The sequence below is a fragment of the Alosa pseudoharengus genome, unplaced genomic scaffold (assembly GCF_046254945.1).
Source record: "Alosa pseudoharengus isolate Yale_2024_CS ecotype anadromous, Long Island Sound unplaced genomic scaffold, YU_APseudo_1.1 YU_APseudo_1.1_scf_10, whole genome shotgun sequence".
Classification (NCBI taxonomy): domain Eukaryota; kingdom Metazoa; phylum Chordata; class Actinopteri; order Clupeiformes; family Clupeidae; genus Alosa; species Alosa pseudoharengus.
Window position 1 is genome coordinate 26784203 of NW_027468565.1, and position 14321 is coordinate 26798523.

The 14321-nt window shown below is 46.3% G+C and overlaps 1 protein-coding gene across 1 annotated transcript in view; it reads right to left on the reverse strand.

Annotated features, from left to right (window-relative positions):
- Positions 1-1249: 1249 nt before the first annotated feature.
- The window catches only part of tspan18b (tetraspanin 18b), a 40904-nt gene continuing 27832 nt past the window's right edge, over positions 1250-14321 (reverse strand). Inside the window, exons 3-9 of the mRNA XM_076301541.1 lie at positions 8040-8135; positions 5307-5501; positions 4494-4568; positions 4280-4378; positions 3685-3846; positions 2676-2759; positions 1250-2160 (exon numbers count right to left, since the gene is read on the reverse strand). Coding sequence (XP_076157656.1) covers positions 2113-2160; positions 2676-2759; positions 3685-3846; positions 4280-4378; positions 4494-4568; positions 5307-5501; positions 8040-8135 — 759 coding nt within the window. The 3' untranslated portion in view covers positions 1250-2112. The remainder of the gene's footprint in view (positions 2161-2675; positions 2760-3684; positions 3847-4279; positions 4379-4493; positions 4569-5306; positions 5502-8039; positions 8136-14321) is intronic.

Below are 14321 nucleotides of genomic sequence, written 5' to 3' on the forward strand. Positions count from 1 at the left end.
TAGTGTGAATGTTTACTTGGACTCTAAGATGAATTGATTTTGGAGGTCAAAGTTCATGGTCACTGTCAACACATTTTATGGTTTATGGACAGTTAGTACACGTTCACGTGTACTAAAAGATCAACTGGTTAGATTCCTTTCAACTCTATAATATGTATTACATGCCTTGCCACACAAATGTACAGTATATGTCAACCAGAAATTCAGGGCTGTGAATGCAGAGTAATTCTAGTTTGAATATTTCTCAGCCAGTCATCTAATTTTCCCTCTATGTTCCATTTCTCTCTCGTTTTTCCTTCTGAATAAATAGTTCATCCATAACTTGCTGTCCCTCTTCCAAACTCTCTCCTTCCTTTCATCTTTTCTGCTTTATTTTTTCAAACCAGTCCATTCCCTCATCTCCATGGTTCTTTACCTCTTTTATGTCCTGTGTAGTCAACTCTGTCAGTCCTTGATCTTTGCATTGGTCTCTCTTGCCCCACATCTTCCTCTTGGTCCCCCCCCCCACACACACACACACACAGCTCTTGTCTACTCTCCTCAGTGCTTCAGTGATGTTTCCTCCTGATCTCTCTGTCATTGGCACCATATCTCACTACTGTATTTAATGTTTATATTTCTTAGCAGACACTTTTACCACTATTGATACTGCTACTACTAATAATAATAATACACGGCCCACTGCATGGTGTAAGGATGATGTCCATTTTTATAACTGAATGCACTTTGCTTTTTGCACGAAAGCCCAAGCCATATGTCATACTTCGGCATTGTGTGATTTAAAGGTACACTATGCAGGTTTAGCTATTTTAGAGGCTGTAGAGCTCCCTCTAGAGTTGCAATAGACTTATTTGCTTTGCTGTTGTAAATAGCAAACTTCTCGTGACTTATCCCCCCTGTACACAATGAAAATGCTTTTGTTGTGGAGGTGAAGGATTAAAAACAGGAAAAAACTATTTCCAAAGAGCTATGTCTACTGACAAGGTAATATTTCATTCTCGCGAGATTTGCCCAGCCGCCGTTCTTGAAGTTGCATGGTTGGTTTTCTCGGTAGCAACTCGCTACGTCTATGCTGTAGGTGAACGATTCACCTATTACACGTTTGTTTACAATCAAATTGGCTGTGTAAAGGTGAAAATCTTGCATTGCGTACCTTTAAATAGCCTATGAACAAAATTAACAATGAACAATGAAATGTTCTATTGTCTAGATGGAAACTAATCTGAAATACATCAGGAACAACACAGAGCACATTGAAGAGTCATTTAATGGCATCCTTATTTTTAAAGATTCTAATACAAAGGCATACGCAAAACATCTCAGCTAAAATCACATACAATCACTATTGCAAGTAACATCACAATACAATACAAAATGCAACTTAAGTTGGCTTTCAAGCTTGAGGGTTTTATGGAAAAGGCCACACAGTCAGTTTCTCTCTCTCTATCCCTGTCACACACACACACACACACACACACACACACACACACACTCACACACACACACTCAATTAACACACACATTTCAGCATTTGGCGAAAAAGACATAGAAAGTGGTTTTCTAGGGCAAAATTTACAACAGTGTACACAGCATTTAGAATGTGTGGCTTTGACACAGCTCTTGACTGGTGTCTCAGGAGAAAGAAGTGGTCGGGCTGTGTTTTTAGAAGATGGGTGTAGCTTAAGCATACAGTGAAACATTAAAAAAAGAATCAAATTTCTGTACAGACTAGCCAACATTAATCAGTATAAATATTCTTCATTCAAAGTCAGTGCAGTGTCCTCCTCCTCTTCTGGATAAGCTTCTCCAGATCCTTTGCCCACCCCACTCCAATTACTAGAGCCTCCGAGATATGCTCTCTGACGCACGCTGTTTTGTTTGTGTTTCTGTCATGTGTTTGCATCTCAGTGTTATTTGATCACCAAGTACCTCAAAGGTCCAGCTGTGAAGTACAGGTAGTTCAGCCAATAACATTTCTCTCAATTTGTCAGATATAAAATGGAAAAAGAGAAAAAAAAACTTTATACAAATGTTTTTTTTTTGTTTTGTTTTTATGGACTTGCTTCTGGTGATATCCCTTTTGAAAAATTGTCCTTCCTTGAATCTCCGTCTTTACTGAATCCCCCTGAAGAGACACATTGCAAACACCATGGCGAAGAGCTGTGGAGAAAACAAACAGTCAACAAACAAACAAACAAAAACCACCACCTTCATGTTAACATTATATTACATTTACTGTATGTAAAGTCATCACACATTTTATCTCTCAGTTGTATTGGGTAAATCATTCAATCTGTGTTGTTAGGTAATGCTTTGAAGGGAACCAGTTATCCGTGGTGAATTTAGACAGGGCAACCACAGTGACCAAGTCCATTTTGCTATTTTGATGGCCGTTACTCCGTTACTGATAACAGTGAGAGCTGCAATTGCAACAGTTTACCACAAGAGGGACTATAAAATCACAATAAGCATTCCCAGGAACTCCACTAGGGGGCGCTGTAGGCCAAGAAGCACTGCATGAGGCACTAGACTCTCAGCTGGCTGACACAAATCAAGAGCCATTATTTCTGCCAGGCCAGCCAGAGAGGAGGGAATGGGTGTCACGTTTGCTTTGACAAACACAATATAATGTTTTTTTTTATTGTTTTTATATAAAGTTATTCTTCAGATATTACCTCAATGGTCAGAACCACAATAGTCAGAGCTCCAGCTACATAGATGTACATCTCAAAGTAGTCCACAACTGCGGAGTAGCAACCCTGTGTGACAAAATGGAAGACGGAGGGAAAGTGTTTATGAGACGGTCTGCTCAATTCAAGGTAAGAAAAACCTGGTAAAAAAACATCCTTTCTGGTTGAATTACATAGTGTTGGCTGAATTATCCTGTGTCCCTGCCTGTTGTTCCAATGCCATTATTGGCAAAAGGCCCTTATTTCAGTCATTGGTTCTGTTGGTTCTGTCTAACACATCACGTCATACAGTATATTCTCGACATTGCGGCGACTTTCGGACTTGGGACAACTCGCAGTCTCGGACAACTCACTCAATCAAGCTGTCGTTATCAGAATAGTTCTATGACATTTTCAATGAACAAACACAACAACGTGGTTTTGTCTTCACAGGGGGCTGGGCGCACTAAGAATTACCGCCAAATGTCTGTTTCTCATGCTTTTCGCACTCGTATACAAAACTGATCGCACATGGATCAAAGCGCATGGCTATCTGCACTTTTCTTACTGATGCATATGCATTTATGGGAAGGTGAGATTAAAGTGGTAACAAAAGAGTATTGCGCAGACACATGCGAGAAGTGTTAATAGCGATTAATTAGGTAGTCCTCCATACATTAGGCTATGTATGAAAACAGTCTGTTTTGCAGTGAAAAACCTCCGCAATAAAAGCAGGTGTATTGCGTCAATTACAGAAACTTTCAGAGACAACAGAATCAGTATCAGAGCACCAGATTTCCTTCATTGTGCTATGTCAAAAGCAACCTTAACTTTTGTTTGCCTTTCTAATGTCGTTGCACAGCGTATTAGCGCTTTCTTTGTACATCTAGCCCTGAGTGTCCATAGACTGCACTTTATGTTAAGAGGAAATGGCGTGGCCGCAATGTCGAGAATACAGTCATTCATGGAGGTGAAGGTCAATCGTGAGGGCAGTGGCGGTTGCGCGGGGTCTGACCTTGTTATAGCGGAACATCATGCTGCCCATGAGGCACTCCTGCTCCTCTCCAGGGTGAGTGATCCTCCGGCAGCACGCTTTGGGTACCATGTCGTTCTGATGGAGGACCCGGAATAGGCTGTCCTCAAAGTCCTCGGGGCTGTTCACCCCACAGCACTCAAACTGCAGGGGGAGGTTAGATGGTTAGACTTAGCCTTCCTATTCTTTGGTCTTTTCCTTGAATGTGTAATGTGAAATCCTTTCAAAGCAAAGCAACTGCTATTTGATTAACTGTAGTTATCAACTCCATATGATGTGTGCACTACTGTATACTGTTATGACCTCCATTTGAATATAGTGTCTTATCCGCATGTTAATAAAATTGTAATTTGTTGTTATATTATTGATTTATTTGACATGATTAACAACAGATATTGACTCCAAACACACTGCAGAGGCTCATACCTACTCCTCTAAGACCAAGCACATGGTGGCAGTGGCCTTAGGGTGAGAACGAGTGGAAGAGACTTTGAGTGACACCTGACGCCTGTGACGTGACGCGGTCCTGCAGACAGGGAAGCGCTCACTCACCGCGTTCATGACGGCGCTCACTCACCGTGTTCATGATGGCGTTCCATGTCGAGGTGAAAACATCGGTGTTGTTGTAGCCTTGGTAGTGTTTCTTCAGCTCCCTGGTGAAGTACTCCCGTGTGAGCTGCGCACAGACACAAGGGACAGGACATGGGTATCGCCGCTCTGCCCGGCTCTGATGAAAACAATTACTCTTTCTCTCTCAGGGCTCCACGGCCGATAACACAGAGGTGACTTACATTCTCCCGGAACACGAAGGCCAAGATAGCAGCCGCCAGCTCCGCCAGGAAGATGATGAGAATAAGCAGGAAGAACTGTGCGGAGGAAGACAGGTAAAATAAATTACCTTAATATAGAGAAGCATAATGCGTGCATGCGTAGTATGTGTGTGTGTGTGTATAGAGAGAGTGCAGTATGCACCGTCTGTGTATTCATGATGCTAAGAGAGCAAGACCAAGCGAGCCATAACCAATATCCTCGATGTGCTCAGTACTTTGAGGATCCAGTATTTATGAGGCTAAATGTGTTTGAGCTCATCTCTTCCCATCCAAACAGCGATCTGATGAGTCAGGCTTTGTAGCTTTTAGACCCATTGAAGCATTGTTGAAATGCAACAGGAGGGGTAGACAGTCAAGGTTGAGAGAGTAAATTAATGCAATCATCACTTTTAATTTACTAACTAACATAAACCAGACAAGAGGCTGAAAGAAACTCCTCCTAGCATGAATGGATTATAACCTTCTAAATCTGATATTTAACCCTGTCATCAAACACACACACACACACCTAAACACACACACCTACATACACACACACAACTACGCACACACACACACACACACACACACACACGCACACATGCACACACACGCGCACACACACACACACATACACACACACACCTACATACACACACACACAAACACACACACACACACACACCTACACACACACATACACACAAACACACACACACACACACACACACACACACACACCTACACACAAACACACACACACACACACACTGATTTGTAATCAGAGGCACTCACGAAGAGCAGCAGACACTTGTTCTCCCGGATGGCTCCGCAGCAGCCCAGGAAGCCCAGCAGGAAGAGCATGCCCCCCATGGCCAGGATGATGTAGACCCCCGTGAACAGGAGCGGGTTGGCCGCCACTATCTCCCTGAAGCCCGTGGGGTCCACCAGCACCCACACGCCCACGCCCAGGAGGAACGAGCCACCCAGCTGGGGGAGAGAGAGAGAGAGAGGGAGGGAGAGAGGGAGGGAGAGAGAGTGTGTGTGAGAGTGGGAGAGCAAGGGGGGAGAAAGAGAAGGAGAGGGATTGAGAGAGAGAGATATAAAGAAAGAGGGAGGGAAAGAGAGAGGGAGGGAAGGAGGGAGAGAGAGGGAGAGAGAAGGAGGAAGAGAGAGAGAGGGAGAGAGAGATCCATGGTTATCTAGAGAGCCTATACAGCCAGCCTGGAGCCCCTATGCTGTAGAGATAATACACACTCTGTGCTGGGGTATCAGCGGTGCTCATGTTGCCCCTGCTCTGTTTGCGTCTGGAGAACATTGTAGGCATATTCTGACACTCAACAGTGTACATTTGCTGTTTTATTCACAGAATTAAAAAAAAGTGATTTGAAGTGTGTGCCACCCACCACTACACTTATCTAGGCTTGCTTAGTTCAGACTCCTCCAAAATAACCACGCTGATTCACTTGCTAAATAAACCCAAACATAAAAACGGCTTTACAGCTGGAGGTAAACAAAGAAGGGGAGTGTAAAGATGGGGAGTGTGGAGATACTGGAGCAGCAACACATGGACACATTACTGGAGCAGAGTGGGGGTTGGGTTGGGTGGGGGTTGGGTGGGGGGGGGGGTCCTTCTGCCAGCTCGGCTTTACCCAATCATCTACCTGTCACACACAAGACGCAAACAAGACACACACACTGTCAGGTTTGTGCTCAGAAGCGCACACACACACACACACACACACACACACACACACACACACACACACAAAACCCCCATAGCTTTCACTGAAAAACCCTGACAGAAACTCCAGCAGGCGACAGTAGCTGGAGGTGGGGGGGGGGGGGGGACTGCGAGTGATGGGAAAGGAGGAATTGGTGATTAGGGAGGGGTAGGAGAGCCAGAGATAAGAGCCTCACACACACACACACACACACACCTCACACAATCCCTTTCTCCTCTGAGTCGAACCTGGGATTCTTTTCATAAATGTCGCATTAGCAATCTGTCAGTGTCTGTCCCACAGTCAGCCGCCTGGCAGACAGAGTGCTTGCGGGCGATAAACAGCGGCTTCATATTCAGGGAGAATGCATTCAAAGGTAGCTTATGATAGACAGCGTTTAAGGTGCGAAGTCAATATTGGCGAGCGCAGATGGCAGTAATTCTGCTGGGGAGCGGTGCAGGACTCTGTTGTGCTTCTCACCTCACTGATTCAGAATGAGAGAGGAAATATGCTGACGAGGGCTTCACCACCATGAGGGGAATATGCGGCTGGCCAGGCTCTCTCTAGGAAGAACTGCACTTCTTTCCTCATTACTGCCCTTGTTTTTTTTAGATGTTTTCTGACATCTCCACACAGCGTCTCAATGACATCCTGACATCCTGACATCCAGACATGCTTCAGCCTCCACCCACTCCACTCCACCCACTCCACCCCACCTCCTCCCACCTGCCTGGTCAACTCCATATTCTGCACACGTGGAGGAGGCCCAAGAGGCCCAGCAGTGTGTGATCAAAGCAGCTCCTGATGAGGAAGAAAAGGCAGACCCTTCCCTCTGTCTTTTCTCGCCTCGCTCCCTCTCCCTCTGTCTTTTCTCCTCTCTCTCTCTCCCTTTATCTCTCTTCCTCTCCCTCTCTCTCTCCCTCCCTCTCTCGCCCTATCTCTCTCTATATATCCCTCTCTCTATCTCTCCCCCCCTCCCTCTTTCTCTCCCTCCCTCTCTCTATATCCCTCTCCCTCTCTCTCTCTATCTCTCTCCCTCTCTCCCTCTTTCTCTCCCTCCTTCTCTATCCCTCTCTCTATATATCCCTCTCCCTCTCTCCTTCTCTCTCTATATATATCCCTCTCTCTCTCTCTCCCTCTCTCTCCCTCTCTCTCCTCTCATTCTCTAATCCACTCTTTCTTATCTGTCCTCCTTTCTCGGTCCAGTGGGTTGAAGGAGGAGATGAAAGAGAAGAGAAGAGCTAAACACTGACAGAGATAAATATCAGCTCCGGCTCCTCATTCCCAAAGGGTCAAGGTAGCGCAAATAGCCCACAAGGACTCACATGGTTGTGATTGGGATAGGGGGGAATGGGCAGTGGAGGGGAGGTGGGGGGTTATTTCTTTCCTGTTTTTAATTTGAGCTCCCCACCTCGGCTCCCCGTTTGACATTTGAGAGCCTTGTTTTGATATGGCTGTGAAAAGACATCATTTGATGAGCAATCTGGGTGACCCTTTGGACGTTGCCGCTCGAGATGGCAAGAGCGGACATAAAATATGTGTCGTGTACCCCCCCCCCCGTCTCAGGACTGCATAAAATAACAGCCGGTCATTTGCACAGCGGTGTCTGGCCCCCCATCGGGGCAGGCAGAGATGTTCTGGGGCAGGTCCAGGCACCAGGTGGTTTGGGAGTACTCTGGGAAATGTTGTTTTTTGGACAGAAAACCATTATGATAATTCTGGTGGGAAAGGGATGGAGGGAGAGGGAGAGAGAGAGAGAGAGGAAGAAAGAAAGGGAGGACTAAGATGAGGAAGTTGAACTCACAAAGATGAGGAAGTTGAAGACAAACATGAGGTATTTGATGCAGCTGAGGCAGTCCCCCTCCATGGTGGTCCCCCGTGCAGAAGCCTCTCCAAGCCCCTGTGAGGGAAAAGAAAACAGCCACAACATGGTTACTGTGCTGCACAACCTGCACCGCAACACAAAACATGCACGGCCATTCACATACATACACACACACACACACTCTCTTTTGAGTCTTGTTTCTCATCATGAGAAAGTACAGACTGGATACATGGCCTGCGATATCTCATTTAAAGCGATATATAACCTGCACCGAAAAAAACAAAAACACACACACACACACACACACACTTTGAGTCTTGTTTCTCATGAGAAATTTAGTACAGACTGGGTAAAGGGTCTGCGATATCTCATTTATAGCGACACTCTCGGAAATATTGACCCAGAAGTGAGCACTGTGAGCAGCTGCTGTCGCCGCCTGCCCGCTCCAGATGGACACGCACTCGGCCTTTTCTCCCGAGAGAAGTTGCATTTTGGAGTCCTCCCATTCAGCCAGGCCCTTGTGGAGGTTATTGGGTCTGTTTTAGAGGCACGGCTCTGCCTTTTAGCTTAATGAAGAGAGGGAGGGCTTCTGGCACTGAGGAAGTCCATCCCTCTACCTGCCAAAGCACTCTTGCTGATGAGGCCCTATTAGGACAGCACTTCACCTTGATGAAACTGGGTCTTTTTCATTAGCGTGCGGCGTGCGGGGAGAGGCCTCCGATGGGCCTGATGGGCCGGCTGGCACAGCTGCCCCCCATCATTCAGGTGCTATTACGGGGGAGGAGGGAGGGGGCGGGGGGGGTTAGGGGGGATTCACGCCGAGTGTCACCCCCAAAGTAAAGTCAGCCAGGAGCCAAGCCGAGGCCATTACTGGTCGTCCTCCAAGGGAGACAGGAATAATTAGAGATAGTGTCACCACCAGGGCCAATAGCCTAAACACAGGTGGGTGAGGACAGCGCAGAGTGGAAATCAATGGAGGGAGTAGATATAGGGTTGAGGGGGCTGAAGCAGTGGGGGAGGAGGCAGATGTTCTGATGGCAAAACTGTAATCAGTGGGGTATTGCAGCCAGAGGGCTAGACGACAAGGTGCACATTAGAGCATGCAATCACAGTGCTTAGCGTTAGTCTTCCCCTTAAAAAATGCTCTTAGAATAGTGTGCCATTTTTATATCCGACAGAGACCACCGTGTGTGCTCGTCAGAGCCTGGTCTTAATACTGACCATTATCTCCAGGGAGTCATCTCACTGGAGCACAGGTTGATTTACTTCTTTCATAAACCTCCTCACTTGAAGTGAGACGAGGGCCTCATCGTTTCGCAGCTCTACATCACGGAGAAGGGAATAACAAAACACAGCAGTGGGCGGTGTGCGTCCAGACAGACCCAGGACGTCTGATAGGGCCCTGGGGTGAAATAATGCTTAGGGTGGATAAAATGGCTGACGCCGCTAATACAATTCCCACCCCCAGTATATTGTTTCCAGCCCCCTTTGACACGATCGCACAATGTTCTGACAGGTGTTTCCCAGGGTCATCTTCCAGCGGAATTAAAACCAAAGGCATCTGAGGGCGTCAGCAGGTGAGGCAGTGGAATCGATGTGTGTGGAGCAGAAGGGTGGAGAGAGGGGCCGGGAAAGATCTGCTGCTGGCATCCAGAAAAATGGAGAATTGTCAGTTTTCACCGTTCTTAATTAGAATGATTATTTTCCCCTGCTACTGTTTCTTCATTGACCCGGCGGAATTGACTGATTGTGAACCAGAGTTAACTACGCGCCTTCAATCGTAATGATGGGCTTAAGTATTGATTGTGTCTCTGGTGAGCGGCAGAGGGTTGATAGTGCCCCGAGGGCTATTAGCACTTTACTTAGCCCTCTCCCCCTCACCATCAGCCCAGCATCACACACACACACACACACACACACACACACACCACCCGCTGGGCACGAGGCTCACATCAGGATCTGCATTTATTATTTGCTCTGTGTTGAGTGTCAACTTTACTGTCTGTCTTCTTGTCTTATTCCCCTCACTGTTTCCCGCTATCAGCTATCAGAGAGAGAGAGAGAGCAAGAGAGAGTGGGAGAGAGAGAGAGAAAGAGAGAGAGAGAGCCAGGCTTATAAAAATTGTGGGTGTGGAAATGGGAACGGGTGGGGTACGGATGTAGCCTGAACTCTGGCAGTAACTGTGTTTGGATTGGTCTTTGTGCTGGTTGAAGTCTGAGAAAGGAGTATTCAAAAAATAATCCCACATTATTGACACAGTTTGCATCATAAAATACACTGTAAAAGTGCCTAATAATGAAAGAACAAGGATTTATTTTTCTCGGCAGAAAGCAATAATGTGTTTGCGCCGAGAACAATCATCAGATATGATGGGTGACGTTGACAATAGCCTGATCCAGGCTTGGAATTTCACCATTCTGGGGGCAAGGCCACTTGGCCTTCAGTTGGGCATATTTGGTGGGGGGCACAAAGGCCACATGTCAGGGCACCAAGGCCAAAGTTAACTATACAGTAGTAGGCTATAAAAATGATCAAAGTTGTATTTAGCCTATTCACTGCAGTAGACCTGCATCACTGTATGAAACATTACAAAAACATTAAACATGACATATTACATAGAACTGTAAATCATCTGATCATCTAATATTTACAGATATCTAGGCTATATTTAACATTTATTTTATTTGGCCCGTTATGAAATCATGTGGAACAATTTAAACACATTGCAAAACTTAAAGCCCAAATTTGGAGACATCCACGCATGTCAAAATTTACTGCAAATTTAAAACGGGATTACTCTGGAACGGCTAACTGTACAGGGGACTGCTTTACACCTTTGTGTTCGGTAAGGTCTTCTGTTTATTCTGATATGGTTTGTCATTTGTTAAACGAAGGGTTCGTGAAGTATTCCACCGAGATGAATGGGTAGGGAGATGGACGCAAAACCTTCAGTAGAATTTTTGATTAAATTAAATTATATTATTTACTTTTCTCACGAACCGTTCACCACAGCAATTAGTGGCTAACATCGTTTAAAAGCTGAGAAAAAGCTTGTTGTGATACTTGTGATGTCTGTGTGATGAGTAGGCTACTTTGCGAGTAGTTCAACTGAGAATAATGGGTGAACTTTCTTTCTTGTGCTGTCCCTTTCTCCACTGCGTAAAAGACTAAATTAATTTGCGCTGTGAATGCTACAAATATTTTGATAGGCCATAGGTTAAAAAAAATTGCTATTAGGACGCAAAGCAGAATATTGAAAGAAGGGGGCACCAAGGCCACCGTGGCCTGTAAACCTCTGATTTTCAAAGGGGCATCACGGCCAACGCAAGGGGCAACGATGGCCGTTGTGGCCACCGTGAAATTCCTAACCTGGCCTGATCAATCAAATATTGAGGCACAATGCAGTCCCTGAAATATATGTTGCTGCATAGAGGGAGGAGATCAAGTCTGGTGGGCATTAGCAAGAAATGCTGACATTACTTGTGGTATCTTTAAACACTGACCAAGAATATGACCAGTATCATTATTCTAGCTCATCTGAGAGTTTATGAAGCTGTCTTGGTTTACACATTCTTCGGAGATTAGATGCGATTCTTGGAAATCATTTTTCAAAATGTCAAACTTGCACAACCTCCGGTACTTGGCTCGCCCATTCTGTTTTGAACAACACTTTGCCTGCAGACTCCCAACCCCCAAATGACATGAAGGGTGATGTGCAAATATAGCTTGTTTTTTGCAACTTTATTATGAAATGACGTGAAATTACTCCCATGAAAGCAAGGCCTTTAAATCCTCCTCTGATTTTTTCTCTGTGTATGTCTTTCACTGTTGTAAATGCCGAGCGCTGCACTGGGCTTACTGTACGCTGGGGAATTGATGGGTCCCCTCGTTGAGAGAGGCGATGGCATAAACCGCTATAAATCACTCCGGCGGCCAGCACCGTCCAGCTCCGGAGAAAGTGCAGAGTAAACACGCCGCTGTTTCCCACGGCTCCCCCAAGACCCCGGACCCTCATCCATCAGCACAAGGGCCTCAGAGAGCTGGACCTGCAGGTCTGCAGAGAGTCAGGCCACGTCACGGCACACTACACCAAGACACACCAAGCCACTGCGCCCGTAACACATGGGAGGGGAGCCGCCAGTCTCAGAGATGCTTAGCGCAGATCACAACAGACCAAAACCAACTACGATAGATCACAACAGACCACAGCTAATCCACCAACAACGAGGCTCATCCATGGTGCCCGGGGCCAGGACACCTGCAATAGCCACTATTGATCCAACAAATCACATCTAGACTGAGCTCTGCTAACGCGGCTCATTCATGGCAAGGATATTTCAAATTCACAGAATTCTAGTTCATGGACATGAGAATAAACATTAAAGTGGCAATAAATATTCATCAGTCAAGTGCCAGAGGCATGGTCTATTTAATGAACAGCAGATTTTTAGAGACCTTCTCTGAAGTGAATCTTATCAAGTGAAAAGTACACAGATCTGAGACATTCCAGTGGATGTTTTCTGGAGGTAATGAGAATGTCATTGAGCAGTCTCTGCTCTGCTCTGAGGACAAACCACTCAGCACCACAGCTGTGACAGCACATATTTTACATTGAACAAACAACACAGTTGCAGAAACACACACACACAAAACACACACACACACACACACACGCGCGCGCGCGCGTCGATACTGATGGATGGCCAGAGTGGCTGAGCAGCCGCGTCGGAAATATACAAGGCCAGCAGGACAGGCGCGAATCCGTGCAGGGGCCGAGCTCTATAGGTACTGACGACAGAAACAGACTGGCCGACACACACACACACACACCCTGTCCCGGTCCATCCTGTGGAATAAGCCGTCGGCTGCCAACACACTGTGATTCCACATGCCTCGCTCCAATAACCTGAAGGTAAACCGTAAAACGCCTGCAGGCATTTGGCAACTGAACAGCATGGCCTCCCCTTAATGCAATGAGAGGAAGCCAGTCAATGATAACATAAGGAGCCTGACACTGGAGAGAAAAAAATTCCTTCACCACTCTAGTAATATTGTGTGTGTGTGTGTGTTTGAGTGTGTGACGCTGGTCATGGTTGAGATTATGTACGGTATGTTGAGATCATCCATCTTCTCTGCCTGTTTCTGAAAGTCATTTAAAAGAAAGCATCAATGAGCCTGGTCAGCCTCTCTCCTATCAGCCCAGAGAGGCCGATCTGGTCAGTGTGTGATCCAACGCAGTGACAGGACACTGTAAGAAGTGGCTCCAGATGTTCTGTCGCATCCACCATAGCTTCTGGATATGAAGGGGGGGTGCTCCTTACAACACTATCTAAACTTAGTTTACTACTCTGCTGATGATGATAGAAGGAGGGCAAACAGGATGAGGTGCAGACAACGAGCCGTTGTCCCGCCATATCCCCAACAACCCCCCCCCCCCCCCCCCGTCCACACACACTCACAGCCATCCCAAACAAGCTCAGATCCCCAGAGAAAACCTATTTGGAGTCTGTGTGTGTGTGTGTGTGAGAGGGAGAGATAGAATGAAATAGAGAGAGAGCGAAAGAGAGGAATGCAGCCTGATGCTGTCTCCAGTCCTCCCTAGGGTTCATCACATGAGTCCGGCACAAAAAAGGCAATTGGTGCTGGTTCAACACTACGTAAACGGCATGCGTGGCGCTACATAAATAACACGCATAACAGTGTGCAAACACAAACAAACACACACTGCTTAGAATCCAACACTGTGACACTGTGCAAACACACAGTACCAGCGCTTCAGAACCATTCATCCCATCGGCTAACGGCTCCGCAGTGTAGCTTGCTCTCTGGGGCTTATCACCGCATCATGATTAATAGTCCAGGCACTTGGGCCCACAGGGGCTAATGACCTGTTTTCTGCAGTTATCTTAAATCTATGTTTTTTTTTTTTTCCACACACACACACACATAAACATACATACCATGACATTAGCTGGAATTGCGTGCACTGAGACACAAACACACATGCACCAACACACACACACACACATGAACATATACGTACACTGAAATGAAGTGAAGCTCTGCACACCACACACTCCCTTTCCACACCCAGTATTCAGATCAGTCTCTGGCGCTCCCCCTATCTCCCCCTCGCTCTTCCTCCCAGCTTTCATGTGACTGATGGGCCGATCCATATTCATTTAGGGAACTATCAAAGCAGCCCGGATCACCCCACACACACACACACACACACACACACACACACACACACACACACA